This window comes from Colletotrichum navitas (genome assembly GCF_030913465.1).
Source record: "Colletotrichum navitas strain CBS 125086 chromosome Unknown LY79scaffold_1, whole genome shotgun sequence".
NCBI lineage: Eukaryota > Fungi > Ascomycota > Sordariomycetes > Glomerellales > Glomerellaceae > Colletotrichum > Colletotrichum navitas.
In genome coordinates this window covers 892,078-907,723 of record NW_026850547.1, presented here as the reverse complement: position 1 = coordinate 907,723, position 15,646 = coordinate 892,078, and the positions used below count along the sequence as shown (strand labels likewise).

General features: G+C 56.6%; 5 protein-coding genes across 5 annotated transcripts; 3 read left to right on the top strand and 2 right to left on the bottom strand.

Annotated features, from left to right (window-relative positions):
• Window positions 1-376: 376 nt before the first annotated feature.
• On the top strand, window positions 377-2,835 carry LY79DRAFT_10432 (uncharacterized protein). The gene has a single exon (XM_060550651.1). The coding sequence runs from the start codon at window positions 719-721 to the stop codon at window positions 2,666-2,668; it is 1,950 nt and encodes a 649-aa protein (XP_060420692.1). The 5' UTR covers window positions 377-718; the 3' UTR covers window positions 2,669-2,835.
• Window positions 2,836-4,325: 1,490 nt separating this feature from the next.
• On the bottom strand, window positions 4,326-4,703 carry LY79DRAFT_10439 (uncharacterized protein). Its single transcript, XM_060550652.1, has one exon. The coding sequence runs from the start codon at window positions 4,617-4,619 to the stop codon at window positions 4,413-4,415; it is 207 nt and encodes a 68-aa protein (XP_060420691.1). The 5' UTR covers window positions 4,620-4,703; the 3' UTR covers window positions 4,326-4,412.
• A 1,344-nt stretch (window positions 4,704-6,047) lies between these two features.
• On the top strand, window positions 6,048-6,656 carry LY79DRAFT_10357 (uncharacterized protein). Its single transcript, XM_060550645.1, has one exon. It carries the CDS (start codon window positions 6,082-6,084, stop codon window positions 6,619-6,621), a length of 540 nt encoding a protein of 179 aa, XP_060420690.1. The 5' UTR covers window positions 6,048-6,081; the 3' UTR covers window positions 6,622-6,656.
• A 1,613-nt stretch (window positions 6,657-8,269) lies between these two features.
• Window positions 8,270-9,351, top strand: LY79DRAFT_10350 (uncharacterized protein). Its single transcript, XM_060550644.1, has 2 exons — window positions 8,270-8,694; window positions 8,835-9,351. Exons 1-2 carry the CDS (start codon window positions 8,484-8,486, stop codon window positions 9,236-9,238), a joined length of 615 nt encoding a protein of 204 aa, XP_060420689.1. The 5' UTR covers window positions 8,270-8,483; the 3' UTR covers window positions 9,239-9,351.
• A 112-nt stretch (window positions 9,352-9,463) lies between these two features.
• Window positions 9,464-10,549, bottom strand: LY79DRAFT_504131 (uncharacterized protein; the record flags this gene model as incomplete). Its single annotated transcript, XM_060553480.1, has 2 exons — window positions 9,464-10,424; window positions 10,494-10,549. 2 exons carry the CDS (start codon window positions 10,547-10,549, stop codon window positions 9,464-9,466), a joined length of 1,017 nt encoding a protein of 338 aa, XP_060420688.1.
• Between the last annotated feature and the right edge of the window lie 5,097 nt (window positions 10,550-15,646).

Below are 15,646 nucleotides of genomic sequence, written 5' to 3'. Positions count from 1 at the left end.
CGATTTCGTCCAACAATACCGTCTTCACGAGCCATCCACCACCAGCAAAAATATCGACATCTTTTGTTTGTCCGACCCCTGGCTCTTCGCGACGACCCTTTTCCTTGGTCATTCCCCCGGTATTGCGCTCACGACCCCTCTCCCGATATCTACGACCCTATCCACGAACCTATTTACGACCCCTGAAACGAACCGACGAATACGGCACAGACGACACCGCCGGTTTCTTTTTCTGTATCCATTCGACTATTGTCTTAACGGAAGCGCTGTGGAGTAACCGGACGGTTCTCGAACCCAGCCAAGCCCGCCGCGTACCCGATTCGCATCAGATTGGGCGCATCATACCAAACGTCGCAAGTTGCCTCAGCCGTAGCCGACCAAATCCAAGACTTGTTGTTATTATTATTTCTTCTACATATTGGGCATTTTGCGCCTCACGCTAAAACCTCCGCGCACACCTCTCGCAAGATCGGCATTGGCTTCGGTCGGAGTCTTTGAGGCTTGGAGACCCTACGAGCGTTACTTTCCCAATCATCTGGAGGGACAGAATTCCTGCCTGTCTCACACTTGTCACCGCAAGAGACGAGTGAAAGGATCGCGTCGCCTTTGTCCTTGAGCAAATCACCGTCCTCTGACCCCCAAGTGCGGAACTGCGTTACGATTGGAATCTTGAAGAGGAGGCAATCGCATTCCCAAGGCCTTCTTGTTGCCCGACAAGATGAACCCTCAACATTCCGGAGCGGCGACTCTGCCAAAAGGCTTCCGCTTCCACGATCTGGATCAGCAGAACCCCAAAACGCCGGAGCCTTTTGCCACGAATGAGGAGCTGCAGCCACCCTCTCCGCCGCGTCCTCGGCTGAGATTGAAAAGACGCGTCGCATCCAACCTCGCCGCCCCTACCTCCCAGTTTCTCGCGTCGGTCGCTGCTGCCGATGTGCCAATCCCCAGCATCGAAGAGCCAGAGTCCTCTGGCGCAAACAAGCAGATCTCCAGCATGACATACCCAGTCATCCACAACCTCGGGGACCTGGATGGCCTTGGGTTTCAGAAGCTTCGCGGCAGACGTTTTTCTCCACCCAGAACGCCAGCACCCGGCGCCGCGCCTTCGCTTTCGCCTCAACGCTATCCCGACTGGTCCATCGACTCTGCCTTCAGTAGCGGCGAGTCAACGCCGGAGTTCGAGTCCAGCCGGCCATCCACTGCACGGTCCACCCAAACCAGCGCGTCTATCTTCAGCCGCTTCTCCCTAACGTCTGATGATCTGGAGTGCATCAGTCCCGAGACTGACGCATCGGACCACGTTAAGCAATCGTTCTTTGACAGTTTTGATGAGCCTGCCGACCCTCCTCCACCCAAGCCTAAGTCGAGGAGGCGGAAGGCTCCTTGGACAAAGGCTATGAGCGATCATCTCTGGGCTACCTATCTCACGTATCTGCAAGACCCCAAGGTCACGCCATTCCGCACCGGCAAAAGCTGCATCCCTCCCCACGGCGTGTGCCTCCGTGTGGCAAGGGAAGCGAAGAGGAGTTGGCGAGGTCCCAAAGGCGGAAGAAAGTCGCTGAACCCAAAGAGCGGGAGCAACACGCCAACCGTCGAGGCTTGCACCTTTCTCCAGTGGCCACATACTTGTGCGGCCACCCGAGCGCACCTGAGGGAGCTGTGTAAGTTGAAAGCGGCTTCGTCGTCGGCCCGGACATCCCAGTTTCTCGCCAACAGCCCGACGCCTTTCGGCAGGACGGCGGCAAGGTTCTGGAACCGCAGGTCCACTCCGGCCCGGTCCCCTTCCGTCTTCGCGGCGCATGACATGTCCATGTCCCTCACCCTTAGCACTTCAGAAGCTATGCAGCCTCAAGGTCCTCTGGCACAGCTCACAAAGTCGAGCCCCGAACTTGCCCAGGAGCCCATGACGGAACCGTTCCCTCTACTACTACCAGTAGAGGCCGACAAGCTGGACATTCCTCTGGGCGAACGCCCGCGGCTCGGGTCGCCGTTCATGGCCAAGAGCTATGGGCCCAGCTCGACTGGCGCGTTGGCTGCTGCCGCGTCCTCGATGCCGCAAAGGCAGAATCAGAGCCTCGGCCGCAGACGCACTCTCCAGTCGCCGGCGCGCCTGACGAGAAGCCGGTCCAATACGCAGAAGCGCGTCGGGAGACCCAGACAGGGCTCGCATGAGCCAAGAAAGACGAAGCGGCCCAGTCTTGTCTCCGATCTTTGGACCGAGCCCATGCCCTCTGAAGCCCTACCCAAGACACCACTTGAACCAGATGTTGAGTTTAGCTCGACAGACAACCATTCGCGCGATGACCTCTTCGTGCCTCGGACAAATCTCGCTGGGCTCTTTACGGCACCCATGCGGATACCCTCCTCCCGATCCCAGCTGTCGGATTCATCCGATCCGTTCTTGGCCCCGCCCAATGCGCCGCCTCAAAGACTGGGATCGCCCTTTCCCGGGTCCAACACCAGCTTTTCTTTTCCAAACCGGTTCACGCAGCCAGAGGGGTTTGATCACGGTACCATCCGACCCTTTGCGACAGTTCAACAGTCGGGTGACGGCGGCTCGGCCCCTCCCCGCAACCTGGCTGACCGATTGGCCTACATTGACGAACGTCTTCGGGACTTGAGACGCCGTGACACCAACCGACGCCGATCCGAATCCCCGTTTCAGTGAATGCCTTTCTTTTTATTCTCTTTGTACATGCTGCTACGCCCATTATTGTCTCACGACTTATGAGTTCATGCAAGTCACCTGCCCGATACCCACGTGGCTTGACACCCGCAAGGACATGCCCCTCGACTGGTACATAGACGACAGCACGCTTTGATGACGATCCCCGACATTGTTTTCCTTGCTTCACTTCTTTCGAACACATTTGCTTCACATATCGAGAGGAGGAGACACTCCCAGCTTGGAGGACTAATACCCGCTATGGTGTGCGAAATGGACGATATTTCCTTTGTTGCCCTTTTTCATGGCTGTCGATTCGTCGCAGCCCGGCTTCTTGCTACGAGAACCATGACGACGGAGATGATGAAACGACATTCGACGAGAAGGTCTGATATATTATGTATCTACCGGCGACCGGGCCCTGACTGGGGTTCCGGGACATTGATTGAAAAAGCTCTTTGAAGAGAGGGGACTTGAATGGGACAGAACGTAGGAGAGAGGGAACCATCGGTGTGAAGCAGAAGACAGGACTATCGCTTTTTAGACGAATGGATATGACTCTTGGAAAAATTCGCGTTTCGGCACAACTGCTCTTCCGTGAGACGCACTTGACGTCAGTCGACGCGGGTCCTTGCCGCCAAATGTCTGGTTTCGTCGCGTCGTGCCGTCCTCCCATGAGAGCTGACTGACGCACATGTGGCTTCGCCCGACACGCGAGAAAGCATGAGGGAAAATCCTTCTGGTGACGACGAACCGCGTCTGAACCGCGTCCGACACGCGCCAATTCGCTAGTCTTTGCATATAGTGATTCGACGCGGGGAGGGGGGGGGGGCAGCGGCCAAGTAAGGGAGGCTGGACCTATCACGGCGAGGAGCGAAGGCGCGGGACGCGGCGACGGACGGCTGGCGTTGCGTTACGTAACGTAAGACGAGGACGGCCACGTCGGACGCGAGCAGCCGATGGGGTGCATATCAAAGCCCGGAGGAGAGAGGCAAGGGAGGAGGGGGGTCAGATCAGACAAGTGCATCGTCAGAGACGGTCAGCGTCCGCCTCGAGTTCGTTCCCGAGATATACTCTGTGGAGGAGTCACGAAGAAAGAAAAAAAAAGAAAAAAAAGGACTCGGTCTGCGTTGTCTAAGGTGCCGCCTCGAGCTTCGAGCAGATGCTGGACGTGGGGTAGAGATGAACTTGGGGAATGTAATGTGATTGGGGGGGGGGACGGAAGACGCAGATTGGGAGGGGTGATGCTCATATGAGGAAAGCCGGCTGGGGCGAAAGTCCGAGGTCGTTTTGAGTCGATGGTCACGCCGCGTGATGAGGTGAGGCCGGGGGGGGAGCATCTCTCTCTCTCTCTCTCTCTCTCTCTCTCTCTCTCTCTCTCTCTCGCATGCCCGCAACTCGGCCGAGATGTCATTCCGACGATGTGGTTTTTTTTTTTTTTTTTTTTGCTTTGACAATCATCGGAGCAACGGGGTCTCGTCTCTTGAGGGGAGAGGATGGTGTGTGTGTGTGTGTGTGTGTCTTAAGATGGTATGTCAGCTCAGGAACGAATCGGACCCCCGCTGATCTCCGGATCGTATTTACCCTTTCTTGTCGTAGCCATCGTATCAGTCCGGGGCTGCGGCTCATCTTAATATCCCACGTGGTTCACGCCTCTTTCTAAATTAATTTTCATTCTAGTTTTTTTTTAGTCTCTCTCTCCCTCCCCCTCCGCCGACGGGATTTGTACCTGGTTCGTTTAGCAGGCTCATGTGGCGCGTTCAGCTCCCGATGAGGTAAAGGTTCTCCCCCCCAATCTCTGGCTCGGTGCGGGACGGTGGCCGGGCGGAGGTGGAAGGAAAACCGCCAGGAATTGCGGTGGGATTTCACGGCGGTTCGGGAAACCGGGCGGCCCGATATCAGTTCCAGAGCTCAAGGTCCCGTTATTTCTCGCCTGCTCTTTTCCCGACATCATGGGCGATTTCCCCTACAGAAATTGGAATGAAATGAGATAAAAATTTCCCCCTCCCACCTGCCCTGAACGTCTCGAAAGGGCAATGGCACCGGGGGGCGTGGTTTAAGCTTCGAGGCCGGGACGCCGCCGCCGCCGCCACGAGACGGGGCGAGACCCGCGGCCCACGGCTACCGGACACGCACGCCGGCGTCGGTCCTTGCAATGTGCAAATGATTGTGGTATGTTGATTATTTCAGGACCCGATGGGGGGGAGGTATATTAGTCAATCCGTGCGTGTGTGCGTGTTTTTGTTCATTTGGTCGTCGGGTCCTTCATGGTATCGTATTGTCTCGCTGGGCAAAAAATATTGTTTAGCTGTTCCACGGGCACGCTGGGACCAAGAGGCCCCTCCTCCCCCTGTGTCCTGTCCGAGCGCCCTTCCCCCCCAGACTTGAAATCTACAGGGTTAGCGAAGTGGCCGTATTCTGACAGCGCTGATCTCTCATAGTGGTAGGAAGAATACCTCCAGCGGGTTCAATCCTTTGAGGTGGGGGAGGGTCGCTCTCGATTGGTGCCAGCGATGTACGAATGCGTGCCTTCGATCCTCCGGGGCCGGGCCAATGGGACTTGGCAGCATATCAGGTTGGGCCGTTCCTCCTTCCGGGGGCCCGGAGAAGGGGGGGGGGGGGGGGAGGGTTCCTCAGCCACTACGTAGCAGGCTCCCTTTCGCCCGGCTTTGGTGGGGAGAAGGGGAGCCAGGGAGGGGGAGAGACTCCCAAGAGCGAACTGAACCTGCACATTCATTCGTATTGACGTTTGACACTGACATTGACACTGATATTTGGCGGGGAAAGGGGACGGATTGTCTCTGTCTTCTGTCGCCCCTTGCAGCACAGCGCAGCAGCGCGACTGGGCGCGGACCGATCGTCAGACCGGCTGCGTCACGCTTGTTCGGATCCGTCGTCCAACCTACGTCTCTGCGCCCCCCGGTGATGGGGAATCCAGAGCCGGCACTTTGGAGAGGAGCGGGGAGGAGGATGAGACAAATGTCGACGTAAGACGTGAGGTAGATGGATAGAACGGGGAAGTCTTAGTCCCCCTCCTCTCCCTCTTTCGCCGCAAGCGTTGGTATAGTAGGTAGGTATCGGATCCCGAGGGAGCCGGCCGAGTTTGTAGTGCCCCCCCCCCCCCCCCCACCCTTTCTCTCGACCACACGGCGCCTTCTGGAGATGGGAGACATCGTTGCCTTCGGTCCCTGATCTCATCTCTCTTTCTTCCCTCGGCGAAGGCCGGCGGACGGACGGGGGGGCCAGAAGACGATACGAAAATAAAACAACACCAAGGCTTATTTTAGATGATCCGAGCGGTCCTGCATCATAGGGGGGGGGGGGGGGGAGGGGAGGGCGGGATGAGAGAGAAGGGTTCGCCTTCTTGGTCCCCCCCCCCCCCGTTTGCGCTACGCCCGATTGTCTCAACTAGCCCTATGAGAGCACAAGAGCTCATTTCTCCTTTGGGGAGAGATGAGAGTGGTCTGGGCCCTTCCCCGAGGGCTATTATTCAAAGTCGCTCCGCAACATCCGAGAAGCAAGTCCGCGTTGCGCAATGTGCAGGGGGGGCGTTGCGGTCCCTTCTTCCTTTTCTTCTGCCTCTGCTCTTTTTTTTTTTTTTTTGTCCCGCTAAGACCGTGGGAATAGGGGGAAGAACCTCGATCGTGAGACCGGTCTCCGACTTGGCCGCCGCTGCCGCCGCCGCCGCCTCGACCGCGTTTCCTTTTCATTGGACCTCTAAGACGAAGAGGAGGGAAGCAATACCGGGAGAACGCAAAGGTTGGTTTCCGGCACTAGATGACAACAAGATGGCGCGGCGGGGCGCCGACACCAAACCAGACGGAGTGCCTTTACGCGGGTGTCAGTCGATGCCGTCCGTCCCCTCCGAGGAGCAGTCGGGGGTCCCCCATCATGACGATGTCGATGCCGAGCTAAGGGGAAAACCCGGCAAAAGCCAAGTCGCACACCCAATTTAGCAGCATCCCGTTTGGTTCGAGTAGATCTGCCACCCCTTCTTCTTATCCTTCTCCTCTTCTCTTGCGCCCGTCAAGCCGGGGTGCGTACGGCAGAGGCTGCGCACCGAAGAGAGACACGGGGCGTCCCCAGGGCTGAGCCTGTCTTCCTGTGTCTCCTCCCCCAATTTTGCCTGTGGGATCCGAAGACGCACCGCCGCCGAGTATCCTTACCGGTGAGAATCAGTTTCTCCCCAGTCATGTCGAACCTTTTTTGTGCTCCCGGATCGAAACTGCGGTAGACCCGGTCTGTCATGGCTCATCTTCGTACAGCAAAACCGAAACCAAAACCCAAGGAGGAACCCAAAATAAATAAATATGTAGAATCCAAAACCGAGCTAGACGCGCAGCAAATCACCGGCACGGGACCCCGGACCTCATGCCTAGACCAAATGAGGGGAGGGGGTTACTAGGTAGTGTGCCGTGTAGCCTGTGGGCATGTGAGATGGGACGATGGACAAGATGGAGGAAACAACAGGACCCGAGAAAGCTCACGACCCAAGGCCCCCTAAAGCATTCAGCCCGGGCCACGTACCCCGGTGGAAAGAAACAATAGTCCCCTTAGCTACCTGCCAGGTGCCCGCCTACCCCAACCCTATCTCCAACTGTCTGCTTGCAAGAGGGTGAGTGAGAGAGAGCTCCACGGTCCGAGTCTCTCCACCTCATCGGGCTACCAGACGCCGCTTCGGCACGGCAACAAACCTTGGCTTTTGAATTTTTGTTTTCGGGGGGATTCCCTTTGGGCACCAGCAAGGGGGCCGTAGAACCAAAGGGCTAAGCAACCCCGAAATGGTCCAAGACAAGAAGAACAAACAAGGAAAACAGGATCTAGGTAAGGTGAGGTAAGGTAAGCAGCAGGCCTCCCCAAGGGATCTCGTAGGGGGAGAGGGTATTGGTGCTCCCCCCCCCCCCTTCCAAGAGAGGTCAGCCCGCCTAAAGGCCAAAGCGGTATCAACCGGGTGTCACAGGCCACACGCCCAACTCACATATGCACGCAGAACACCTAGACCTACTTACGACCTAGGTGGGTTAGGTACCCGACACACACCAGCTGAGAGCTGAAGAGCTAGCTAGCTGTACCGAACGACGCTTCCCCAGCGCAGCAAGGAGGGGAGGGGGGCCCTTCGTTCTCTCTCTCTCTCACTTGTATTATTGTATTCTATCGTCCGCTCTCGTACCGTACCACACACACACACACGCATACACAAAGTTACAACACACCACACACACACACATATGCGCGCCCGCGCGCACCGGGCGTCTCATTCAAGGTCAGACCAAAGGTCCTTCTTCGCCCGGCTTTGCTTACCGTTCCTTATTCCTTCTAAACCAACACTCCCCCCCCAACCAAAAAAGAGAATGGTATATTATCGTGAGGAACCGCACCCACCTTTTTAACTATTTGCCTCTTATTTTCCCCTCCTCTCGCCTTCGTCTCCGTCTCCGTCTCCGTCCCCTCCTGTTCGCCTCGCTTACCGACGACGCCGAAGGAAACCCCAGTCTCGTGCTTCCGTGCTACATACAGCGTCGGGTCCCCATCTTAATACCCCCCCACTCTCTCGCTGCGAGACCTTCCCGTCCTACCTATCTAGGACTCCAACAGCAGCTCTTGTCGGGAAAAAGGGGAAGCCATCACGGCGTCATCATCGCTTTGTATAAGAGAGAAAAGACGCAAGTCGAGGTGTTCCGACAACAACCGGATGTCTTAGCGTTGTATTTGGGGGGCGGGCAGCGACAATAACCGGCCATCCTCCCCTGGGGGTATCTGAACTATATACAATATCGAAGAAGAACAAAAACAAAGAAGAAAGAAAGAAAGAGAAAGAATGGCTCGTCTGAGCTTCGTCATCATCCATGTCCTCCTATCCCTCGCCGCGTCGGCCGCCGCCGTGCCCTCTGACGAACGGCAACTGTCCAGGACCGACTGCTCCGCCATCCAGGCCCCGGCCGCCCTGGCCTGGCTCCTGCAGGATCAACCCTTTGAGCAAGAGGACCCGTCCGCCTTCTTCTACGTCAACCAAGACATTGACGCCTCTGGTAAGGACTCGCGCATACGCAAACCCTCGGCAGCTTGCCTGCCTACCCTTTCCCTTCTATCTCTATCTATCCCTATCCCTCTCTCCCCTTTTTTTTTCCCTTTGACAAATGAAATGGAGTGCTGAAAAGACGTGTTGTAGGAAACAAAGCGAACAGGGTCGCGCAGCTCGTCACCTTTCGCGGCGTCCAGGACCGGGAACCGACCGACTGCAGGCTCCTCTTCGCCATGCCCGAGGACGCCGAGAGCTGGGAGCTGATCCAGCGCGAGGGCGGCCCCACGATGCGCGTGTTCCGCGTCCCGGGCGATGACGACGACGCCGTCCAGCAAAAGACGAATCTCCTCGGCGCCTTCCAGGTCCGGCCGGGCACGCAAGCCATCCACCTCGGCCGGTGCGACGGCGGCGGCAGCTTCGTCTTCGAGCTGGCCAACGCCGGCCGGAGCCGCGTCGCGTTCCGCCAGGCGTCCAAGTCCGACGACGGCTTCGGCGTCTTCATGGCCACCGGATGCCCCATCCCCAGGAGGACCGTGTCAGAGGACCTCTGAGACGAGAAGGGCAGCCGAAGTACGAGCCAGAAGAAAAAAAAAAAAGAATGAAAATAGAATCCGGGGAGATTTCGGTTGTTGGTGTGGTTGTGGATGCTTCGCTTTTTTTTTTTTTTTTTTTTTTTTTGGTGTTTGGTGGTTATGTTGGCCGAACTAGGTGGGCATATTCCCCCACCGGTAAAAGAAAGAAGAAGAAAACAAAAGGTCGACGACACCTCAACTCACTCAGAATACCTGTCCTGCGTGAGCCATTCTCATGTGGTGCAGCAGCTGCGGCGCGTCGCGGCCGTCGTGGTGGTGGTGGCGGCTCGGCGTCGGTGCGAGCTCCATGACCAGCGGCACCAGGAGGAAGTTATCTAGCTCCCTGCTGGCCGTGGTGTGGGGGCACCTGCGCTCGCCGACGGCCGCGCGGTGGCTGTGGAACGAGCATTGCCTGAAGCCGAACTGCCTCTCCTCGTTGCGGAGCTTGTTGGCCGGGATCCGCAGCTGCGGGTTCTTGATGCGCGTGTCGAGCTTGCTCGACTTCATCTTGCGCAGGTGCGACGTGTACTCGTCGGCGAAGTCGGGGAACCGCTCAAACATTTCCCGGAACCGCTCGAGCCCGCCCTCCTCCCTCATCGACGAGGGCCCCCCAGCGATGGACCAGGCGACCATGGCCACCGTCCACCGCCGGAGCCGAATCGACGTCTCGGCGTCGCACTGCTCGTACACGAACTGGACGAACCGCGGGGTGACGTCCCAGTCGCAGCGCAGGTAAACGTCCTGCAGACCGTCCATGGCCAGGTCCTGCAGGTGGTGCATGCCGAGCCCGGCGGCGAAGATGTGCAGGCGGACTAGCGCCCAGTGCAAACGCTGGCAGGGAGCGCCCGGGGAGTCGCTGACGAGGGTGATCTTGTCGTCGAGGTGTCGTCGGAAGCCGTCGGGCTGGTGGAGCCAGACGACGAAGAGCTCGAACATGGAGGCCGACTCGTCCGGGAGGTGGATGGTCGACTTTTGCTGCGGCAGCCATACGGGCACCGGCGTCTGGTTGGACGACACCTTGACGATGCCGGCCGGTTTGGCGTCCAGCTTGTTCTCGAAGAAGGGGGCGGCGTTGCTGAGCTTCCGCTTGTCGACCCGAAACTCCTTCGTCTTCTCTCCGCGGCCGACGATCACGCGAGCGAGGTTGTCATTGTCGTGTGATGATCTGAAAGAGAGGGAGGCATGGTCAGGCCTCTCGTCCAAGATTGTGTTTCCCAGAAGGGGGTGAACTTACACGGCAGATCCCGAAGGCTTCTGGAAGATGGCCTGTGGTCTAGCCATGGGAGCCATTGTGAAAATAGTGTGTGTTCCAGCACGTGGGTATATGAGCCAGCTCTGTTGTTTACGGAATAAAGCAGATAGTAGTCACACCAAGAGAACCCCGGATCCAAGGATACCGAAGAAGAACAAGAATACAAAAAAATATATATCACAGATGAGAGGGCCGTCGAGCGCGTTTACTGCAAATCACTCTCCCAGAGAGCTTGAGAAAGGGAGGAAAGGGAGAGGTGTCGGAACCAGAGGAGGCTTCCCGTTATGAATTGCTTCAAGCCTCCCCGAGTGCGACTCCAGCAGGGCAGAGCTGCGGCGGGCATGGGGGGGGCGCCCATTGTACGCCGCTAACACGAAGTCCCCAATGTTGCCTGCCAAGCACAGTAGGTGAATAAGCTTATACGGGACACGAGATGTTAAGCCAGTTTCAGAAATGAGGGTAATGATGCACGCTTGTGCATGGTACCAGCCCGGAGGGGGCCTTTGCTGGGGCTTGTCGGGAGCTGCTGCTGGGACTGTTCGCTGTGGGCATCGTCAGCTTAACAGACGGCTGCTATGGGGGACAACGATTCGCGTCGTCAAAGGCGAGATGATGTCGCTTGGGGGGGTGGGCAGGGGTGGTGGTTTCAAAACGTCATGTCAAACGCACTGAGTGCAGTGGTGTGGGAATCGTGCCGCGCGACGAGCTCCTCAACACCTCAGGTACCAGGGGTCGTTGGCTGCGATATTGCGGGCCATGGGTCGCAGCAGAAGCTTGGGGGGGGGGGCAGCTTAAATGTGGCTGATATAGGGCAGGGGTACCAGCTGTGCGGGTGTACTTCGTGGTGTGTTCGTGCCAGCTCTTGATGATCCCGACGGCTGGGCCCTGCCAGGAGAGGCCTTGCCTGTGCAGCGATCTACTGCTTCACCGGGGCCCAGAATCGCAATCGATGGTTGAGCGAGATGTCTGTTCCTCGTTTTTCTGGGAAGCCAATTCGACGCGTACCGGACTTTCTGGCACTCCACACACACAGCGACTCAAACAACGGTACGCTAATCTCCTATTTTAAGTGATAATGCAAGATAAAAAAACGGTCAATGGGGTTCCAGCTAGGCGAGCACGTTGCGCGGAAACAAAATGTGTCTTGGTTGGGGATCGTCGTTTCCCGCCGTCGGTTTGTGACAGATGGAGACAAGCTAGGGAACGCCGCGGTAACACAATGTTTGGGGGTGCCACAGTTCCGGGTTATATCTCGGGGGAAGTCGCACTGGCGGGCCCGTCGTCGTCGAGGTTGTCCTTTGACTTTCCCGGCATCGCCGAGTGATCATGTGGCTGACGATGCGACGGGAAAAAAGTCATTGTATACGGAGGCGTCTTGATGCTCATTTAGGAGTTTAGGGCCCAATGCTCGACACTCACTGTTCGACACTCACTGCTCGACGCTCACTGCTCGACACTCACTGCTCGACACTCACTGCTCGACACTCACTGCTCGACACTCACTATTCGACACTCACTATTCGACACTCACTGCTCGACGCCCAATGCCCGAGGTTCAGTGCTCGGCGCCTAGCAGCATTGGCTGCCACCCTCGAATGCGTTGAGAGCTCGACAGCTGCGCCGCCGCGTTGTCCGTCGCGCGACGTTGCGTTCCGTCCGATGCTGCTTGGATCGTCGGGGCAGTGCAGTGCAGCCCGCTTGGAAGATCCCGAAGCTCGGTGGGATGAAAGACGGGATGTTAATGGCTGGGGAGCTATATCGACATGTCGCGACCATGTTCAGTCGGGTTTCAGCCGTCAGGTCGATCGGGGGGGGGGGGGAGCTGGAAGGTGGCGAGGTGGTAGGAAAATGTGAAGGCCCGTATGCGTGTACGTATTCGAAGTTGCGCACTCTCAGACTTGAAACCGAGGCCTCGACCTGGCGGGGCCAACGAGGCTAGGTAATCCGTGTCCCCAAAGGATAAAAAATAAAAATAAAATATAAAAAAAGAAGTCTAAAACGGCGCGCTGGAAAGGCGGGCGGGGCTCAGGAGGATGCGCGCACGGAGCGTCTGGTGGCCATTCCTCTTTACAGCACCCATGGTCCTTCTCGACCTGCAATATCGGCGCCTGCTGGCTCCGATGTACGGTGATGGAGACTGGCAAGCAGGTGGAGTTGCTGTTGTTGTTGGAGCCTTGTGAGTGGAAAACTTGAGCTTCGAGAAACGAGCCCCATTTCAAGGGAAAGAACCGGGGGGCGGGGCCCTTCTTCGCTGGTTCTGCGCGCATTTTCCCTTTTTTTTTTTTTTTTTTTTTTTTCATGCTTCAGCATGAATGCCAATAATGCTTGCCCCATCTCCCATTGATCCAGACCCCGGTTGTGACGGGTCCGGGCCCTGGACTGTGGGACATTTTCCAGCCGATCACGCCAACGATTGCCCCAAGAACAAAAATACCGCCCTGCTTCGGGACATGTTGTATTATCACGCGAGGGGGGGCACCGATGGTGATGTCGAAAACAGTGCGACGTCGAGAAACTTTCTCAACGATGAATCTAGCGACGCGCAGTGTTCGAGACCGTCATGGTGCCATCCGTCAGGAGGTACCAAGACAGAGCAATGAGCGGTGACAGTTGGCGGATAGGGCCATGATTGGGTATCGTCGATGAGGAAACAAGGGAGAAGGCTGCATAGGACGCTTGGAGGTGGCCCTCCTCAGGCTGCTCTCTCTGGCTGCAATCCCATCATCGTCTCGGGTGAACGACACGATGTCATCGTCTCCAATTGAGGGAGGCAAGAAGAGCGTGAGGAGGGTAAGACATTGCTGACCGCTATAGTCAGCGGCGGCGGCGGCAGCGGCAGCAGCAATATCACAACACGACATGGATCATTTCCTTAACAAAGCCTGACCATTGTGACAGCTCAGACAGGCTAGCAAAACGGCGGAGGTGGGGGGTCGTTGAGCTCGGCAGCGCGCTCGAGTAAGGGAGGTGATCGGCAAGTGAGATACAGTTGGGTAGCTCTGGATAACGCCCCCAAATCGGATGGTTCGGTGGGAAAATATTGGTCACAGAAACCCTTCTTACGTGGTAGGTGAGATACTCAAAGTTTCCCTTGGCAGAACTCTACCATCGTGATAAGAATACCATTCTGTGAACATAAAACAGGACCGAAACCTAGGCAACTCCTCTTTCCCTATGCAGTATACAAAGCCTCATAGGGTTTTCATGATAATGGCTGCTACAAGTTTAGCACATTTTCGGAGGCTCTCAATTGGAAGACGGGGTACATGAGTCAGCTAGACTTGTAATCACCTAGTTGCGCTAGTCGAAAGGTCACGTGGTATCCAGGTTATAAGTTGTCGCCCTAGGTACCTACCTACCTACCTGTATTAGGGAAACCACCTTGGATACGTATCTCAGTACAATCACATTGCCCATCCCGCCTCAAGTGCACGGACGACGATGATGAGATCTCGGTAGAATCAGCATTTTCAATCTCGAGGTGGAGGATGAACGAGAGAGGTAGCAACGGTCCGGACAAGCTCTGTACCTGAGTCCGGTTGACTTACATCTTGACTCGGACGACGAGGCTAAAGAACTTGAGGGAGAGAGGGAAAAAAAGAAAGGGAAAAAAAGGGGAAAAAAAGGGAAAAAAATAAACCCCCCATAGAAACACAGAAAGGATAAAAGAGAGGAAAGCGCGTTCCCTGACCGCGCTCACCGCCCTTCCATATCAAGGCAGGCTGTCCCCTGCGTTCCTGCCGCTCTATGAGCCAATAGGAAGCTGGCTTCCCCTCCGTGCTAAGTTCGGGCTCCCGTCTATAGTTTGACTTTTATTCTTATTTTTTGTACGCGATGTGGTCAGTGATTATGTTGACTTCTCACCAATCCAATCTGCAGGCATCCCTCGGACCTTCCTTACCGAGGTGGGTAGGCGCAAGAATCACCTTCTCATGCGAGGGTGATACTTCTGCTGTCTCTGCTCCTGGGCCAATCAGGCAAGGCAGCATGTTATCCTCAGGCACAGACAGACATAAACGCAGTAAGAAGGCGTTGGAGGCAATGGTACGCAACGGAGAGGGGACGGTGGCTCCTGTTCAGCTTGTAGAGAGCTAACTAGCTACCTACCTAGGTACCCGGAGTAACCGCAAAGAGGGCCACCAACTGAGGACAATGGGTGACTGTCAAGACTACGCTGGGTACTCGCTCGTAGCTTCTTTCTCTTCATGATGCATCCTCGTGGAAAGGTACCCCGCCATACCAAGGGCCGAGCATGAATGTGGACCCATTGGGCAAACGTTGTCCCCAATCGAGCCTCCGGCTTCACGCCACGCTACATTCTCAGGGCGTGTCAGAGGGCGGGCGGTACGGATACATATGATCTCAAGGGCAATCTTGCGACAACCCCTCCTTCCCTTATGATCCCATGTAGGTACAGTACCCCACCTTACCGCTAGCTTCGCGGCGCAAGCTGCGTGCTGCGTAGCTGTGTGGTGGTGTGTGTTTCTGGTGGGAAAAAATAATTCGCCTCGCTTTCGCGTCTATTCTACATCGTTTGCCCCGCCCCGTTGGCACATGCCACGGAGAGGGGTATGTGAGGGATGGAAACCAAAAGTCCCCTTGTAAAGATATGTTTGCTAGGTCGACTAGTGGCACGTACCGCGTAGACTGCCTATGTCTTTCTGTAGGGGTCCTGTGCGTTGGGTTGCGGTGGGAATAGGGAGGGTCCGCAAGAGACCGACTTCGCTCGCAATTGACTCTGGAACCGGGCCCCGTCCTTCAACCTCCAGCCACTGAGAAGAGCTCCTCTCCTCCACGCTCCCCATGCCGCTCCCCTTCGCACGCAATTCCGAAAGTCACTGACCGACTCGGCCACCACCTGGTAGAGTTTTTCCTCCTTCTCCTCCCTCTTGCTCTATCCGTCATACGGTGCCTGTCCGTCCAACCGAACAACTACTTCTAATAAACCCTCCACCGCCGCCCTCTTCCTTCCTCCTCATCTTCCCTCCTCCTTCCCTTCTTCCTCCTTCTCAACCGTCCTGTGTTCCAAACTCTTTTTCTCTTACTTTGCTATTTGTCGGCGGGGTAATTTCACAAGACGTACATTTCAATCATCACCTCTGAGTACCTTGCACAGACAGGCAGCAGCATTCAAG

Bases quoted from the DNA above. Each gene is read 5' to 3' on its own strand.
- LY79DRAFT_10432 (XM_060550651.1), top strand. From the start codon at position 719: ATGAACCCTCAACATTCCGGAGCGGCGACTCTGCCAAAAGGCTTCCGC.
- LY79DRAFT_10439 (XM_060550652.1), bottom strand. From the start codon at position 4,619: ATGATGTCGGGAAAAGAGCAGGCGAGAAATAACGGGACCTTGAGCTCT.
- LY79DRAFT_10357 (XM_060550645.1), top strand. From the start codon at position 6,082: ATGAGAGCACAAGAGCTCATTTCTCCTTTGGGGAGAGATGAGAGTGGT.
- LY79DRAFT_10350 (XM_060550644.1), top strand. From the start codon at position 8,484: ATGGCTCGTCTGAGCTTCGTCATCATCCATGTCCTCCTATCCCTCGCC. The intron at 8,695-8,834 runs GTAAGGACTCGC...GACGTGTTGTAG, and splicing joins CCAAGACATTGACGCCTCTG to GAAACAAAGCGAACAGGGTC.